We start from the raw sequence: 18,481 nt of genomic DNA on the forward strand, positions 1-18,481 counted from the left end.
AAAAGAAAACAAAGGAAGTACCAATAGTAATATGTGCCTTGGGTGCAATCCCAAAACAACTGCAACACCACTTGAACACCATGAGCATTGACAAGTTCACCATCAGTCAATTGCAAAAAGCAGCTTTAAAGGTATCATATGATGATACCTTTAATTTAATCAAACATTCACACCTGTCTATCCCAGTTCCTTGGGTAGGACTCAATAGGTGGACAAAAATTCCAAATGCAGTCTGAATATCTGGCTGTGTGACAAACAATAATTTATTAAACAACTCAATGATTCTACAGTGAAATAAAGTACAATAAAATAAAAAAATAAAGATTAAAAAATGGCAAGCATGATGAAATAAGGGGTCTCACTCTCCCACATCAAAGGCTGGAGTGAAAGGGCAGGCCTTCTCGGCTCTTCTAAATAACAAAGATGGCAGGGGGCTCACACAAAGTTTAGCTCAAGTAAAAACTTTGCATAGTGTGCAGGGATTATATAATTTTCATAGAAACATCTTTCTACTCAGTCTTTCCTGAGCTGCATGGATTTAGAAAGATAGTAATTTCACTTTTTTTTTTCATTGAATATGCGTCTTAGAATCTGGGAAATCAGCATTAAACAATGTTGTTTCTCAGTAAAATAAACCATGTTTTATTCTATTTTCAAATATTAGTCTGCAACTTGGGATTTCTAGTTCAATTCTGAAGTAGAATGAAATTTGCAATCTGGGAAGAAGGTAGGGAAGAAGATAGCTCAGTGATGAAACATGTTCTGCTTGCAAGTCATTCTCAGTTCAAATTGAAAATACAACCCTCTTAATGTAATATTTATATTTTACTACTTAAGCGTCTTTAAAAAAAACTCTAACATTATACCATAGTTTGGTTATTCATTCTTAGGGGAGAGTTTTGGAAACTAAAAATTAACACTTTATGATCTGTGAAAATTGATGCACGGTGATTAACATTTCTCATGGTCTTGCTTGAGTTTCATCTTGATCCTGCCAAGGGCCAATGAGCAGCTAAGGTGTCACAATGTCTTCTGTTGGCCCCTGTCAAAGAGAAAGCTTAAGAAGTACATTATGAGGTACTTGAACCTGATTGGATATCCTTCCTACATCAGAACTTGCAACTCTTAGTACACCAGCAGACTATCAGTGGGATGAAGAGCACTGGAGCTCCAGACGCTAAATGAAACCAAAACTCAAAGCCACAGTGGCTTTCTCAGGTGGAAAAAACTGAAACAACTTGGAGACATTGGGGCAATGGCTGCTGCTCGCAGACCAAAGTGCAGGGCCCGGTTTCCAAGGAGAAAGAAGCAGGCCAGAGGCAGGAAGAGAACACACCGAAAGCTGTTGCCAAAGTGCAGAAAGCAACGTAGAAAACAAGGCAAGCAGGGCACAATAACGGTGAGAAAGCTAGGTGGGCCTCAAAAGCCAGGTCTGAAGCGACCTTATGATGAGTTTGTTTCTAAAGTCCTGCGTCGGCTGCATCGGGACAAAATACCCATATCAACCAAAGCAAAGGGAAAGATGATCTCCTTCATAAGGAAGTTCTACAACAACGTGTCTGAGAAGGCCCAGTGTAACAAGAGAGTCAAGCAGAGCTGTACCATCGGCTCCAAGGAATTACAAAATGCATTAAAGAAAGTGATGCGCAAAAAGCACGCCATGGATTTGGTCCAAACTATACGCAAAGAGCCACGACGCTATTAGAACTGCTCCTTCCTATTTTCTTTGGTTGGCCCTTGTGACATCTAGAAACAAGAGGAGGGGAGAGTGAGCCAGCCTTCAAAACAACGCCCCCCACCCCAACATCTAGTTTCCACCTGATGAAAAGTCCAGACAATACTCTAAAGATACTGATAATCTCTTCCTTTTTGAGGAACATCTCACACAAGCACAGGAACCAACAACCTTCTGACCTGCAGAAAACTCCTCACATCACTGGAAAAAAATCTTTGGAAAAGAAACATCTTATTCTTAGGAGTATAATAAAATGGGGTTTTATCAGGTCATTTAATGCTCATGTGGTTTTTCTTTCCTTTTAAATAATGTCAGCTATAGTGTGACTTGAACACAAACCCTCTTGCACACTGAACATTAGAGGGCAGGGGAAAAAAGGTAGATGTAGCACTTCTGAAAATCGTTATGAGATTTGGAGGTTAAGTTATAAAGTCACCACGTAGTGAGTTTATGATGATTACCCAAATGGAAGATTTCATACTTGCAACATAACTTGAATATCTGGGTTTGTTTAGGAACAGGAATGGGATTACCGGGTAACTACGGTACTGCTTTGAGCCCTTCAAACCCTATTTGTGAATGAAAATGATTGGTGTGTCTCAGAAATGCCAATGTTCTCCTTCCTAGGAAACAATCAGGGCATCAGCCATTTTACGTGGCTTCTTGAAACAAACAAATTTAGATGCAGATTGTTCAGTCTATTGAACTGAGAACGAGGGGTGTCTGCAGGGGATTAAAAAAAAGTCAAGATGGTGAGGCCCTTGCCTTTTATATGAACATAGTACATGTGTTACCAGTAAAAACAACTACATTCAGGTGGTTTATGGGATGGGTGGGAAACGGTTGAGGATACCTTGACTCCAAGACAGAGGCCATCTTGATCACAATCCATTTATTGAATTGATTCTACCTTCCTTAAATCCAAATTCCATACCTGCATGACCTTGGACTTATTCTGAAGCTATAACTAATTGCTAATATATCTACCTCATGTTTTTTTATTACACTTACATGTGTCTACATTAGTTACCATTGTATAATCAGCACATCTTTTCAGTCTTTGTACCCAGACCAGATTTCCAAGTTAAATCACACACCATGGGTTTGAAAAACATGACAAAAAATGGTTTAGATTGGGGCAGGACCTGGCAATATGAAGAAAACAGGAAGCTTGTTAATACTGTAGTAATTTCCTAGTGGCAGTGCCACTTCAATACTTCCTGTTTGAGAGTTAAAAACATAAGGGTAGCAACCTATTCATGAACGAATAGCAAAGTACGTTGTGGCCTACAATGTATTTTAGGATACATTGATGAAGGGGGTGAAACTGCACTGTATTATATCATTGTATAGCAATGGCTGTCAAACTGTTGATCATAACCATTTTAATGTAACAATGACACCTTAGCTATAACAAAGGCAAAGATAGCCAACCAATCAGGTTTCCCTGTATAGCCCCATTTGCATGATGCTGCCTATAAGTGACATTGTCTCAAAAATCTGACAACATTTCAAGCAGACGCTTCAAGAGAAAAGAACAATGGCTGCCAGACAGCAAGGCAAAAGGAAAGCCAGAGATGCAAAGAGAAAGAAAATCCAAAAGAAACACCAACTAGCTAAGCGGAAGCAGAAGAAACTGCAGCCTAGGAAAAAGAAGAAGCACCAGGCTCGTCCTAAGCGTCGGGTCAAGCAATCCTCTGCCGCCAAGCCAGCAGACAGTGGTCCAGAGAGGATCTGCTCCCCAAGGCTCTTTGCCGCCAAGGTCTTTCGGCAGATGCCCAAAGTGAGGATGGAGATCAAGGCCAGGAGCCTGATGAAGACCTTGCTGACCGATGTCTATGACCACGTGGCCACAGAGGTGGAGAACTTGAGCCAGAAGAATGAGCTGTCCAACATCAGTGGCACAGATGTGCAAGCTGCCTTGAAGGAAGCCGTGACGAAGGAATTGGCCAAGCACTCAGCAGAGCCCATCAGCACTGAATGTGCTTAGAGAAACATCTCCCCTTCTCCCCTCCCAGGGAGCCAAAGGGAGAAGATCGAACATCTGTAGAAATATCCAAGAAACTTTAACCTATTTTCCTGCCCTTTTAAGCATAAGAAATCCTGCAGTCTACCTTTCCTAAGGCACTATCTTTAACCTCCACAATTGTTATTCCGAAAAATAGGAAGGAAGTTAAAAGTGACGAGTGGACAATGGCCTGTATTTTTGAAGACAATTTCATCAGCCTCTAAGCCAGAACCCCAAGGCTAACAAAGATGAGCCATGGTTAAATAGATGTTTGAAATAATTGTGAGGTGTTTGCAAAAAGAGAAAGGAACATCATATTATGTACAATATGTATGTATCGCCAATAAACCAGGATTTTAGCAACTATATTCAATGATTGCATGTATGATTTTTTAAGTGTTTTCTTCTCTCTTTAGGGGATTTGTCTCTGGGTTTTTATTTTAATCAGCTACCTAAAACTTTGACTTAAAGTTGATTTAAAGTTTGATCAACTTTGACTTAAAAGTTGTATCAAAAGGATAATACTAGGAATTCGCAATAATCATGCCACGAAAATGAATTTTCGTTGAGTTTGTCCTACAGCCTGTCAAATTACGGCTGTGACCAACTTTATAATAATAAATATCAGTAAATTAGGAAGTGGCAGCACTAAGGATTATTTTTAAAAAGGAGTCTTAATTTTACCAAAAAAAAAAAAAGAACCCAGTTGGAACCGGAACTATTTGGCCCCAGGAACGATAAACATCGTCCAAACATCTAGTGGCTTGATTGGATGTTTAATTTACCAATTGTGATGTAGTTATGCTTTGTGGCTGCCTAAATATTTACCGTGGCGTATTAATTTTCCGAGGAAACATGAAGGAATCTGCATGTATCACAACTGATTTACAAAAATCAAATCTCAATTTGTGTGTTTGCGGAACAAAATGGAAGCATAAAGGGCCTCTTTTCAGACACTTGCCATGTGAGTGTCAGGATGGCCGAGTGGTCTAAGGCGCCAGACTCAAGGCTTCATTCCTTCCCTGTGCTGGGTGTTCTGGTCTCCGAATGGAGGCGTGGGTTCAAATCCCACTTCTGACAACTCCCTTTTTTCTTATATTATATGGAGCTTTTTTCTCAGTATATGTCCAACAAAAGCGTATCAAACATATATGTCGAGAAAACAAGTGAAATATACATTTTAAACATTTTTTCATCCTGACCGGACGCATTCACCTTTTATTTCATTTTCACTTTCCCTTTGCTAGCGAAGAAGCATTTTGCGGGGTAGAGAATTTAAGGTCGGATGCATAGAAAATAATCCCGCTCCCCATTTCCCCTTTTCTTTTAAGATTCTGATCTCTGAATTTTAGAAATGAAAATCGCCAGCTCTTCCTGAATTCTTTATCCTAGCGTTTCATAGAAAATAAACCTCAGGTTATATTTCTGCTTGCTGGGAAAAACCCAAGTTTAAAGTTTCTGAATAATACTATATTTCATTGGGTCTCATTGTAATTTGACAGAAAATAATTGCATTTATCAGAAGATATAGAATGCTCCATTTGGACTATGTCAGGTCTAAAGAAAAAGCTTACTACAAGTTCCCTGGTGGTCTAGTGGTTAGGATTCGGCGCTCTCACCGCCGCGGCCCGGGTTCGATTCCCGGTCAGGGAATGTTTTTTTGCTTACGAGAAGCCTCTTATTTTATTTTTAAAAGGTATATTTTCATACTTTACTATACATTTCTAAAAAACTGCTGTTACCAGTTGCCTCAATTTCAGCCAAAAGAAAGCAAAAGAAAAACAGAACCGATCACTCCTTGTCCTTCTAGAAATAATACGTTAATTTTCTTTTATTCTTACAGTTTGCTATCCTTTTAACCAGTATCCATGAGATGACTTATCAAATTTTTTTTAACACGAGTGAATAACAATAATGTTTGAAAATTCCTCAAATTTGTATTTAAAACTTTGTATTTATATTTCCTCAAGAATAGAATATATTTTAAAATGAAACATATTAAAACTAAATATGAAATGAATGTGTGCATAGCAAATAGCTATTTTAGTAAGAAAATCCTTTAAATATCTTTAAAAAAGGAAAAGCTCAACATTAAGAGATTTAATATAATAATAATAATAATACTAATAATACTAATAATACTAATACTAATACTAATACTAATAATAATAATAATAATAATAATAATTATTATTATTATTATTATTATTTAGTATTTAATTATAAACATAATATATACTTTAATATTTAAAATAGCATTAAATGCTTGATGATATTGTTGCTCAATGACATTTGGCTCTGCTTCCAGTTTCTACTCATATCAAAAGTCCAGTTAGCACAATTTTAAAAAAAAATGGTGTGAAGCCCATGATTTCAAATAAGTTGATTATTACATTATTGTGTGTTTTATTTATATATGAGTTTTCTATAAAATGTAAGCATACGCTTGTAAGAATTTCTGTAAAAAATTGCAAGGAAACTGTACAACACTCAGATGTAGAATAAGATTATAGTCTACTGCTATTAAGATAAACCATAAAAAGTTTGATAACATTCTGGTTCCTGCCTCTGATGTCTCATTTAGATTTTAATTTTTTTTAATGTAGCCATGATAGAAACCTTATCAATCCACAACTTAGCTGTTATGTTAGAGTTTGTCATGTTACATAATTATATTTTGGCTAGTCAGATTAAATAATAAGTTTCTTATGTTTAAGCTTGTTTGTTTACTCCTGTAGATAAATGCAGTAACCTTAGCTGTGAGGAGCATTCAGGGTTTTTTTTTTTAATAAGCGCTAAAATTTATCTCCCCAAAAATGTTACACCAAAAACGTAGAACTTTATCACATGAACACCACAAGTGAAAAAATGACCTTTTCTTGGACAATCTGTCCAACATAAGGAAGAATAATTATGAAATATATGTGCCAGCCTTATAGGAGCCTATATAATCTTCCACTGCATTTCTTGCGTTGGAACTGAGGTAAATCCTCCTGCTTTCCATAACTTCTGTTTATTTGTCTCCTGTGTGGGATTACCAAGATCAGTTTCCCAAACTTACTTTAAACTGTATGGTGGATCCAGTGTTTCTGATTGCAATAATAACCTATACATTCTTGAAATTGTTACTTTTGATAGTTCTAAATAATGAAGTACAGATAATCCTCGACTTACAATAGTTCATTTCGTGACTGTTCAAAGTTCCAACAGCACTGAAAAAAGTGAATTACGACTGTTTTCACATTTGCAACCATTGCAGATCCCCATGGATCAAAATTGAGACACTTGGCAACTGATTCATATTTATGATGATTGCAGTGTCTCTTGGTCACTTGATCATTTTTTGCAACCTTCTGACAAGCAAAATCAATGGGGAAGCCAGATTCACTTAAACAACCATGTTACTAACTTAACAACTGCAATGATTCACTTAACAAATGTGACACGAAAGTTTGTAAAATGAAGCAAAACCCACTTAACAAATGTCTCGCATAGCAACAGAAATTCGCTACACAAATGTCAAGAAGCTTCTTTGGTTTTGACTGAATGGTGGAGAATGGAAGGATTCATGTCCCTTGTGGTCATCTGGTCATTAGCACTCTCACTTCTTCAAGGAAAAACAAAAAGTCCAGATGCTTTTTGAAAAAGCACCTTTGGGACAACCATGACCTGGATGACTGAGAATCTCTGTAGACATTTTGAATAGTATTAAAGACTTCAGTGATTTCTAAAACAGAAAACAGAATAATCTTCTGGAGCCAATTCTGAGAACATTAATGTATTTAAATATTGATTGATTTCTAATGGTGATAGGAATATATTTGGTTGAGGAATATATTTGGTTGGATATACGTGGGTGTGTGAGTGTACATGATTGTTAAAAAAATTGATTTCTTGACTTATACCTTTAATTTTAGTATTAATTTTATAGAGTTGGAACCGTAACCTATATTGCTGTGAGCCACTCAGCTGTGACATCATAAGACTTCATAACTGCCCAGATCATAACCACACCTGGAGTGATAATGGTTTCTTTATTAAGCGAAGGTTTGAACTGTCCAATCAGCACTTTCAGTTTAATTCCTTCATTTGCATACTGTTGCCTATAAATGGCTGCGCTCACATTGGGTTGGTGACATTTGAAGGCAGGGGCTTGCTGAGAGCAGGGCCAAAACAATAACGTAAAACAAAAAAAGGAACAATGGCTGCTAAACAGCAAGTGAAAAGAAAGGCCAAAACCATGAAGAGAAACCAGCTCCGGAAGAAATATCAGTACACCCGGCCAAGTCGAAGAACTCGAAATCAGAAGAAACTCCATTCTCACCTGGAACATGGGGTCAAGCACGCATATGCCACTAACACTGTCAGCAGCAAGGTGGTGAGATTCAGTTCCCCTAAGCTGTTTGCCTCCAAGATGGTCCGACAGGTGCTCAAGGCTTACATTGAAGCCAAAACCAAAGGCCTGGTCAAAACCTTACTAACAGATGTGTACAACCACGTAACCACAGAAGTGCAGGGCCTGAGCCAGAAAACCCAGCCCTTCAACATCAGTTGCACAGATGTGCAGGCTGCTTTGAAAGAAGCCATGACGAAGGAGCTGGCCAGCCACACAGCTGAGCCCATCAGCAGTGCTTAGAAGAAACAGCCCTCTCCTCTCCTGGGAAGGGCCCCGAGTAGGGGCGAAAAGGAAGAGGATCATTTCAAGAAAGACCTAAGGAACATTACAATATTTTTGCTGCCTTATTATATCCAAGAAATCCTGTGATCTCCCATTGACTAAACTTCTGGCTTCACTTACAACAGTAGCTTAGAAAATGCAGTTTATGGGATGTGCTAAACAACATTCTGCATATTGATAATCAACTGAACTACCTGGTGAGGAAACAAATGTTGGACTGCTCTGTCTGTACTAGAGATAATTCCATACTATAAAGAAGAATCAGAACAATCAACCTGATTTCAATTATTTGTGAAGTGGTTTCTGATAAGAAAAGGAGCATCGTATATTATGTATCTTGTTTTTCCAATAAATCAGGATTTTAGCAGCTTTAATCGCTCTCATGTGTATATTGTATCTTTTATATTATTTCTAGTTTAAAATCTTGTACACTATTTCCAGTTTAAAAATCTTGAATGGAATGACTTTGAGATTAAAATGTTCAATTAAAACAATAGAATCTAAGAGTTGTGGGCAGACAGATGATGATGACAAGCCTAACTATGTAACACACTGATGGTATAGCTATCAAAAGAGCAAAATTATCTTGAAAAATGGAATAAAGGTATGTGAAATCTTGTAGTTCTTTTGCCTTGGTCATGAAACAAAGAAAAATTCATACACAACAATACTAGCAGTCATTTTTAGCATCAACAAAGCTTTGCTAGATATACATATTGGGTGTATTCAAAATGATACAACTACAATATTTGCTAAAACTCTCCAGAAGCTGGCTCTTATACATGGTATAATGAAAGTTGTAATTACATTTTCATATAAATTACCTGATGCTTTTGGAATTTCTATGGAATGCTTGCTCAGATCTTTGATGTGGTTATTTGAAATCTCATTGTAGCTATTGTTCATCTACAAATTAGCATATTTCAAATGCTGAATTGAAGTATGGAAACTTGCTCTTCGTAGCAATTAACAACTGGAAAAAGAATAGGAGGTGGCTCAAGCCTGTTCTGAAGTAAATAAAGAGAGCAATTATTCAAACCTTGGCATATAAATTGTCTTGGAATTATTGATTTTTTAAATATGTCTGAATAATCACAGCAGCTTCTATCTCTTATTTTCAATTCCTCATGAAGGGGGAACAAATACCTTTCTTGGAATTTTCCAATGTGAAAAATTGTTTTCTGTGGATTTTACCTCTAATTTCTTTCTAAGAAGATGCTTTGTCTATTGAATATAGCAAAGACATTTGGTAAAATAGCATTCATCCCAAATATTAGGCTACTGCAGACTTCATTTGCAGCGAGCCAAGGAAATGGTAAACTTAAGTTGTAAAGATGCCTATAAACTCAAAGTATTATTCTGTGTTTAAAGATAATCAAATTGATTTTGGGAATAAGAGTAAGATTTGAGGATGAAGATCTAGAAACTAGGGTATTTAGTGATGGTAAAAATGAATTTTCATTGCAAAATTTAAATATGGTTAGGAAATCCTTGAAGCAGGAAATGGTGGCAGAGTTAAACTTTATTTCTTGATGATTACAAAAATTAGATCACAATCCTGTCCTTTGTAACAATGGCTCCATGGATACGACAAAGGTAAGGCTACCCAATCAGCACACTCCATACAGGTGTCTCATTTGCATGTTATTGTCTATAAGTGACTTTGCCTGGCAAAAGCCTGGTGACATTTCAAGCAGGAGCTTCAAGAGAAAAGAACAATGGCTGCCAGACAGCAAGGCAAAAGGAAAGCCAGAGATGCAAAGAGAAAGAAAATCCAAAAGAAGCACCAACTAGCTAAGCGAAAGCAGAAGAAACTGCAGCCTAGGAAAAAGAAGAAGCACCAGGCTCGTCCTAAGCGTCGGGTCAAGCAATCCTCTGCCGCCAAGCCAGTGGACAGTGGTCCAGAGAGGATCTGCTCCCCAAGGTTCTTTGCCGCCAAGGTTCTTCGGCAAATGCCCAAGGTGCGGATGGAGGCCAAGGCCAGGAGCCTGATGAAGACTTTGCTGACTGATGTCTATGACCACGTGGCCACAGAAGTGGAGAACTTGAGCCAGAAGAACGAGCTGTCCAACATCAGCGGCACAGATGTGCAAGCTGCCTTGAAGGAAGCCATGACGAAGGAATTGGCCAAGCACTCGGCCGAGTCCACCAGCACTGAATGTGCTTAGAGAAGCATCCTCCCTTCTCCCCTCCCAGGGAGCCAAAGGGAGAAGACCAAAGATCTTAAAAAATACCCTAGAGACTTTAAAATATTTTGCTGCCCTTAGGAAATCCACTCAATCCTGTAACCTATCACTGTCTAAGATGCCCATCTTCAGCCATCTTCATAGACAACACAAATGCCACATTTATGGTGATGCCAGCAAATTCTCCCCATTGTTGAATGGAATCCACTGAGCAGAGAGACCATTGCTCTGGACAAACACACGTGGAAGATGTTCGTGAGGGGGCTTCCAACAGAGAAACGAAATGTAGTATTGCTTTTCTGGTCAACAGGATTTGAGTGGCTTTATTCATGTCTTCCAATAAATCGGGCTTTTAGCAGCTTGAATTCATTGTGTTTGTTTTTTCTTCCTTAATTACTGGAAATCTATACTTATGCTGAAAGGTAAAGATGACTGCTGATTGATCAGAAATAGGAGCAAGACGACTAACATTTAATTAAAAATAAAAGCCTGTTTCAAGGGGTCCTCGACTCCTAGGGACGGCATGGACGCATTCGCTTGGTCTGTTTGACGACTTCTTTGACGTCCTCATACTGAGGCATAAACGTACAATTTTAAAATAGGAAATGAGAATAGGAAATATAGGAGAGGTATGAAATGGGAATCATAAATGCAAGTCTTAAAATACTTTCAACGTGTAATATTGAGAACATTTTCTTTTGAAACTTATTTGGAATTCGGTTTTTTTCTTCAAATTTATCTTCAAAGATAAGCGTCATCCCCATACGGTCCACGTCTTTCTCGATCCATTTCCTGATCTATATGGGAATGGATGTAGCCGCATTCTAAAAAAATAAGCAATCTCCGGGATCGATGAAAAAAAGCATTTCTTTCCGTTAATTTGTAGGTTAAAGTAATAGTCTCAGAAAGAAAGATAGTGTTAGTTAATCTGGTGAGTTTATTAAACTATCAATGCCTTGGTTTGAGATTTATTTTGTTACGTACTAATACTATAAAAAATTGACTTTGGGGATGAAACGAACGTTGCCACCAAATACGAAACTATTTATTGAAAAGAAAGTGTTTAAAAAAAAAAAAAAAGGCAATATTGCCTGATAAGACCTTTAAGAAAACTATCGTTCAACTTCCCTGGTGGTCTAGTGGTTAGGATTCGGCGCTCTCACCGCCGCGGCCCGGGTTCGATTCCCGGTCAGGGAACATATTTTGTTCCCTGCATATCTTCATTGCATAAATATACTCATGCCCAAATGAGTATATTTATGAAATGAAGATAATCCTTCAAGACCTTCAGCGCGTTTTATAATTTTATAAAGTTATAAAATTACATTTTATAAAACATTTTATAAAATGGAGTAATTCTTCGAGGTGCTGTTTTCATAAATGTAATCGTTGCTTTTCAATTTTTTTCTTCAAGTTCAACTTCAACAGATTTCTGAAGAGTTCACTTGTTAAATGTATACATTTTCTACACATGGGTTACTTAATAGATTGTCTTTTCCTTACTCAGCATAATTTACAATTTCTATCACTCCTTTGTGCCAGAATTCACCACACAAAATGAGGCATCAAGATAAAGAATCCAACACCAAAACAAGAGTACTTAATAGTCATTTAATATCTAAAAGGAAAGGCCAGATAAAACTATAGCCGGGTTTGCATACAATGCATGGCATTTTTCCTGTAGCAGGCGATCTTACAAGAGTATACAAATAACAGTAATTCCCCTTGCTCAGTAGTTCTAGTTTTTCTGCTTCAATATAAGCATGAAAAAATGATCAAATTGCTATATGTGCATTGCGCTGACTGATTACAAATAACAGCACGGCAAAACAGCAACAACGGTGCACTGGAATATATGGGTCACTTTGGGCAGGTTCTCTCTCTCCCTGCCTCTCTCTCTCTCCCCTCCCCCAATCCATCTTATAGGGGTACTTGTTGTCTTGGGAAAAACAGGAATAGCAAAGAAAGAATTGGAGAAGATAATAAAATGCAAAAACCTGCAAGCAGAACCAGAACAACGGTGGCAAAAGAAAGCAAAGATAATACCAAGAGTGATAGGTGCCTTGGGTGCAATCCTAAAACTTCAGAAGCACCACTTGAACACCATCAGCATTGACAAAAATCACCATCCGTCAATTGCAAAAGGCAGCTTTACTTGGAACAGCTTACATCTTGCAACGATACCTTTAACATTATTAAAAAAAAACCTGCCTATCCCAGGTCTTTGGGAAGGACTTGATAGGTGGATAAAAATTCAAACAGTCTAAACATCTAGCTGACTATGCAACGAACTCTAATAAATTTATATACTGCCTCTCAGTGACTCTGACCAGTTTACAAACTGCTAAAAACACAGTTTAAACAAAAAACAACACAACAAAAGAACAATAAAAGAACAAAAGTGACAAGTGATAACAAATGCAGAACAAAGGAAAAGAAAAGAAAAGGGAGCATCAGTCATGCTTGCCAAAGGCCTGGAGGTAGAGCCAAGTCTTCAGTGCTCTCCCAAAATTGAAATGATGGGGTCTATCCAGATCTCAGTATTCCAGAGAGCAGGTTCCGCTATAGTCCTGATAGACAGCATTGTTTAATTGAAGGAACTGAGAGAATGCCAACCCTACCAAATCAGTACTATGGGACTGGTGGTCATGGCCAGGTCTTAGGCCATGTAGGACTTTATAGATACCAACCAATACTTTTAACCGATTGCATATTGGCAATTGCAGTGAATAAATGAATTCAATGATCGCTATTAGATGCTCAAAATTTGTCCACTTCTTTTTTACCCTTGTTGATCTCAAGTCATTCAAAGACACTAGAACATACGGGAAGTTTTTAAAATGGAGTAGCTGGTATCCAGGCAATAAATTATGTATCAAGGTGTTGTCAAATGACACGAGCAGCTCCTAACCAATCTTGGCTAATCCCAGGTAAGCTAAGAAAGGTGGGACTTGATGAGTGTTTGGATGGGAGACTACTGAAAAATCCCAGAAAAAAGGGGATAAACCTCTTCTATAAAGCTGCCCCCCAAAATTACATGGGCTATCCATATAGTCAAAACTCACTTAACAATAGAAATTTTGAGCTCAATTGTGGTTGTAAGTCGAGGACTACTTGTATAGGGTCACATTTACATGCATCCTGCTGTAGGAAGTTAGCACCCACCCGTCTCCTAGAAAAATGAAATATCCTGGAAAATATTAAAAAGGCAGAATATTTCCTCTAAAAGAGAGTAGAAACTCAAAAGCAGAAACTCATCTCAGAAGTAGAAGCTCACCCCCGCCTTTGTTAAAGTTACTTTGACGTAAACTGCACTCCCCTATCGGGTATAATTCTTCTAGGCACTCCATGTAACGGATAAATATGTTGTATAAACAACTGTGCTAACTTTCTAACTGATGGTATTCCTTTGCAAGGTACAAAATATGCCTGTTTCAAGAACAAATCAATAATACTCCATATCACCATATATCCGTTATTATCTGGTAGATCAACTATGAAATCCATCCCAATGTCTTGCCAAGGTTTCGTTGGTTCAGATACTGATTGCAATAAACCTGTTGGCTTTCCTATTTTCGTTTTATTTACTATACACACTGGACATGATTTCACATAAGTTTCAATATTCGATCGCGTGCCTAGCCACCAAAATTGTCGTTTTGCTAAATGTAATGTTTTTAAAAACCCATAATGTCCTGCCTGCTTAACATCATGACAATCTTTTTAACACCACTGATCTTAAAATGTTCGGCACATAAATTTTAGTTCCATGCCTGGCAATACCATGTCTCATTTCTATTTGATTTATGTTGTTTGTTAACCATTGATCTTCTGCTAACAACACAGGCAGATCTGGTACAAGTATAGTTGTTCTTAATGACTCAGATCAGTCAATTATTGGTATGAGCGGTTAAATTACATTCTCATGTTGACTATGATATTGAGTAAGTCGGGATAAAGCATCCACCATAAAATTCCTTCCTGATGGTACGTATTTCAATGTGAAATTAAATCTTCTAATAAACAACACCTAGCAAACTTGCTTTGGTGATAAGCGATGTGGACTCTGGAGGGCTTCCAAATTTCTATGGTCAGTCCATACCTCAAAAGGTTTTGAACTACCCTCCAATAATACCCTCCATGTCAATAATGCCCAACGAACCACAAAAGCTTCCTTCTCCCAAATCGCCCAATTACATTCAGCTGAATTGAATTTCCTAGAAGCATATGCACATGGTTGTAAAAACCCTTCCACATTCTTTTGCAGTAACACAGCTCCCACTGCTACATCACTGGCATCTGCCTGGACAATAAATGGTAAATTTACATCTGGATGTTTCAACACGGATTCTTTTGCAAACAAGTCCTTTAGGTTATTAAATGCCTTTTGACATTTATCTATCCATGGTAACGTAGTACTTGTTTTTGGATTTTTAATTCCGATAGATTTGGTCTTTAATAAATCTGTTAAAGGTAAAGTGATATTGGCAAAGCATGGAATAAATTGTCTATAAAAGTTTGCAAATCCCAAGAAACTTTGCAACTGTTTCCTGGTGGTAGGGGCTTGTCAGTTTAATACAGTTTCTATTTTCCTGGGGTCCATCTCAATACCTCATTCAGAAATATGGTAACCCAGATAATCCAGCTGTTGAGTATGAAACTCACATTTTGAGAGTTTCACATAAAGTTGGGCATCTAATATTTTTTTGAGCACTTGTCTTGCTAATTGAATGTGTTGTTCAGAATTAGAATAAAACAAAATATCATCAAAATAAAGTAAAACACCTCTATACAAATGTTCATGTAACACCTCATTTATCAGCTGCATGAATACAGCTGGAGCTCCGAATAGCATCATGTTGTAGTAATAACTACCAAGTGGACAATTAAACATTGTCTTCCATTCGTCTCCTTCTCGAATTCGTACTCTATAATATGCTTCTCGTAGGTCAAGTTTTGTAAATATATGGCCTTGTGCTAATGTAGTAAGCAAGTCTTTCATTAGTGGTAACGGATATAAAGGTTCCACACAGATCGCATTTAAATCTCGATAGTCTACACATAGTCATAATCCACCATCTTTTTTCTCAGGTACTGCCATATGAGACCAACCTGGGGTAATAAAACCCCTCTTTAAATTTTTGTCAATATATTTCCTCATTTCTTCTAATTCTTTTTGAGTCATAGAATACATTTGTGGCTTGGGCAATGGTACTCCTACAATCAATTCTATGACACAATCCGTTGGGTGATGCGGCAGCAAACAATCAGTTCCACTTTCCTTAAATACATCAGCCAAATCCTCATATTCAATTGGATAGAATCATACTGGTAATAGCTGTGATTCCTCTTTCAATACATGTTGAGATGCTCGCTGTATTTCATTATGACTTGGTGGATGGGGACCAACTACCAATTTTAGCTTGCCAGGCTAAACCCAGAATTAATGCTTCATTCATAAGAGGAACCACCACAAAAGAAATCCACTCCCAGTGCTCACCCATCACCATTTTAACATATTCAGTTCTGTGGGTTGCCAGAACCCCACCTAAGATAGACCCATCCACCTGTTCGAATTTAATGGGAACCCCCAGTTTAATAACTTTTAAATCTAATTTATCCACCACCACTTTAGTTATCAAACACCTCGTGCACCCAGAATCAATTAGTTTCCCCACTTTGATTCCTTGTTCATACCATTTATTCAATAAGGAAACAGGTATAATAAAAGGATGGATAGGTTTACTTACCATTGGATCATCAGGTATCTCACCTTCTAATTCACTGTCAACCAAAACTGTAGTTGGCATACTGGAACTGTCCTCTTCAATGTGAACATCTGGCAATTTGCCTTTTACACCCCTCACTTTCTCTTGTCCACGCCACTCACTTCTAACTGATTTAGTTCTATTACTCTCTGGACCAGTGCGAGGTGTCCTGTCCAATGTCAAAGGTGGTATAGGACATTCCATAGCCCTGTGTCCCGGTCTATCACATCGAAAACATTTCAGTATGCCCCTACTAGTTGGAATTGGGACTCCTCTAGTCTGAGGTTTGATGACCAGATTCATAGTCTTACGTGCTTGTATAACACCTTCGAGTTTTGGTTTCAAACGCTGAAGTCCATCATCTAATTCTATGGATACTTGATACCAATCAGTTAGATTAACATGTGAACCACTATAAAGGCAAGCTTGATGTAATTTAGGATCCAGACCTTCTTTGAAGAGATGTATCAACAAACTTTCTGGTAATAAAGGAAGTTTACTGACCACCCGTTGGAATTCATCTACATATTTCCTAGCCGTTCTTCCTTTTTGCTTCACAGCCAGCAAATCTACTGCTCGTTTATCTGCAGTTGTATCCTCAAATTGAGTTCTTAAGGCAGCTAAAATTTGTCCTATATCCCCCTATTTCGCACTTCTGCCCTAGTGCGAAATAAATCAGCTGCCCATTCATAGGCTTTCCCTACCAGTACTCCAGTACCAGCAATAATCATAGACCAATTGGACAGATAACATTGGCCACATAGTTCGAAATGGTTCAATATTTGACCCAAGAACACAGCTACTTTATGCACAGAACCATCAAAAGTAGCTGCCAGGGGAAGTAGTCCCCACCTCCCTTGTGTTTTTCCTTCCCAACGGGGCCCATATTCCATATCTTGTCTTCCCATCGAACTAGGTCGCATGGAATAACTTTCGGCCCCTACACTTCTCTCATCCAATTCCCTGGAATGTAAGTCCGACCATTCCAACCCTCTCCCAACATCGGATTCTCGAAACTCCAGTGAGCTAGATATGTTAAAAGAACCACTGTCAGAAGCCAAGGCTTATTTACGAACCAAAGAGCCGCTATCCGTCCGCCCTCTCAACGACATCTCCCCAAATTGATGATGTAGAAGTTCTATTGTATCACTTCGTGGAAACATCCACCAGCTTTCTTCTGATCCAGGCCACCGTTTGACTTTCCAATCTAATGTTTGTTCCATTTGTTGAGGATATTGCAACTTATCCCCTTTAGGGACAAGTTCACTCAATCGCACTTCTCTGGTTGTTTTTGGTCTCACTGCTGGCTGCGCTGCCTCTGGTATAGACTCCTTCTTCTCCCCCATGTACTCATGTTCCTGTCTCTTCTCACCACTATCTTCAACCTCCTCATCAGTTGGAATTCGATGAAACTTTAAAAATAAACCACTTTATTCACAGTTCCGTTGTGACAAGATGTTCTGCCCAGCAAACAAAACACCTCCCCAGCTGCCGCCCCACCCCGTAATCCATACCGCCAGCCCCAGCCCAACGAAGCCGAAAATCCCTGTGAAAAATGTGAAACGCCAAACCGCTGATAAGCCAGTCTGAAGGTAGGATCAGTGCTCCACTCAGCCGTTCGCACCGAAAAGAAGTGCTTTGCCTGGAGCTGTCAATCCTCATCTAAACTGGCCCATCTCGGGATTGTCAGGACTGGAACACTCGCCCCTAACCATGGCAACATGTCAGACTTCACTCCGTCGGGGAGTATAGTGGCGTCATTGAAGCCCGACACCCAGGCACTTTCAGCATATCAGCCCTTTTTTTCTTGATCTCTTCCTTCACCTTGAAGCATGTGATCATCCTTCCTTTTCACTCTGGAGGTCCAGGCCATGTGGTCCTGTCCACCATTAAACCTTTCAAACAGCCTCCATGTTTCCAGTGTCTTTTTCCCCACTTGGAACTGAACCCAGAAGGATAATTCTTCCAACACTGCATTAGAATGTTTGTATGGCCAGGGTGGCTACTTTGTGCTTTTAATAGATATACTAAACTTTATGTGCCAATAAAGACAATTGTTCCAGTCATGATTTTGTGGTTCTTATCTGTGGTAAATAATGGCAGATA

The 18,481-nt window shown here is 38.4% G+C and overlaps 2 protein-coding genes and 3 non-coding genes across 5 annotated transcripts; all 5 read left to right on the forward strand.

Annotated features, from left to right (window-relative positions):
- Window positions 1–3,020: 3,020 nt before the first annotated feature.
- LOC148131929 (putative histone H2B 4) lies at window positions 3,021–4,111 on the forward strand. Its single transcript, XM_087953785.1, has one exon. The coding sequence runs from the start codon at window positions 3,276–3,278 to the stop codon at window positions 3,723–3,725; it is 450 nt and encodes a 149-aa protein (XP_087809911.1). The 5' UTR covers window positions 3,021–3,275; the 3' UTR covers window positions 3,726–4,111.
- A 602-nt stretch (window positions 4,112–4,713) lies between these two features.
- Window positions 4,714–4,823, forward strand: TRNAL-CAA (transfer RNA leucine (anticodon CAA)). Its single transcript has 2 exons — window positions 4,714–4,751; window positions 4,778–4,823. It is a non-coding gene; the product is annotated as a tRNA-Leu (tRNA).
- A 501-nt stretch (window positions 4,824–5,324) lies between these two features.
- On the forward strand, window positions 5,325–5,396 carry TRNAE-CUC (transfer RNA glutamic acid (anticodon CUC)). The gene has a single exon. It is a non-coding gene; the product is annotated as a tRNA-Glu (tRNA).
- Window positions 5,397–10,123: 4,727 nt separating this feature from the next.
- LOC113422238 (histone H2B.1-like) lies at window positions 10,124–10,950 on the forward strand. Its single transcript, XM_026683046.2, has one exon. The coding sequence runs from the start codon at window positions 10,140–10,142 to the stop codon at window positions 10,587–10,589; it is 450 nt and encodes a 149-aa protein (XP_026538831.1). The 5' UTR covers window positions 10,124–10,139; the 3' UTR covers window positions 10,590–10,950.
- Window positions 10,951–11,732: 782 nt separating this feature from the next.
- On the forward strand, window positions 11,733–11,804 carry TRNAE-CUC (transfer RNA glutamic acid (anticodon CUC)). The gene has a single exon. It is a non-coding gene; the product is annotated as a tRNA-Glu (tRNA).
- The last annotated feature ends 6,677 nt before the right edge of the window (window positions 11,805–18,481 follow it).

Source organism: Notechis scutatus, chromosome 2 (assembly GCF_049901735.1).
Source record: "Notechis scutatus isolate UNSWTSFEM ecotype Mainland chromosome 2, rNotScu1.2, whole genome shotgun sequence".
Classification (NCBI taxonomy): domain Eukaryota; kingdom Metazoa; phylum Chordata; class Lepidosauria; order Squamata; family Elapidae; genus Notechis; species Notechis scutatus.

Excerpts from the sequence above, each read along its gene's own strand:
- LOC148131929 (XM_087953785.1), top strand. The coding sequence starts at position 3,276 with ATGGCTGCCAGACAGCAAGGCAAAAGGAAAGCCAGAGATGCAAAGAGA.
- LOC113422238 (XM_026683046.2), top strand. The coding sequence starts at position 10,140 with ATGGCTGCCAGACAGCAAGGCAAAAGGAAAGCCAGAGATGCAAAGAGA.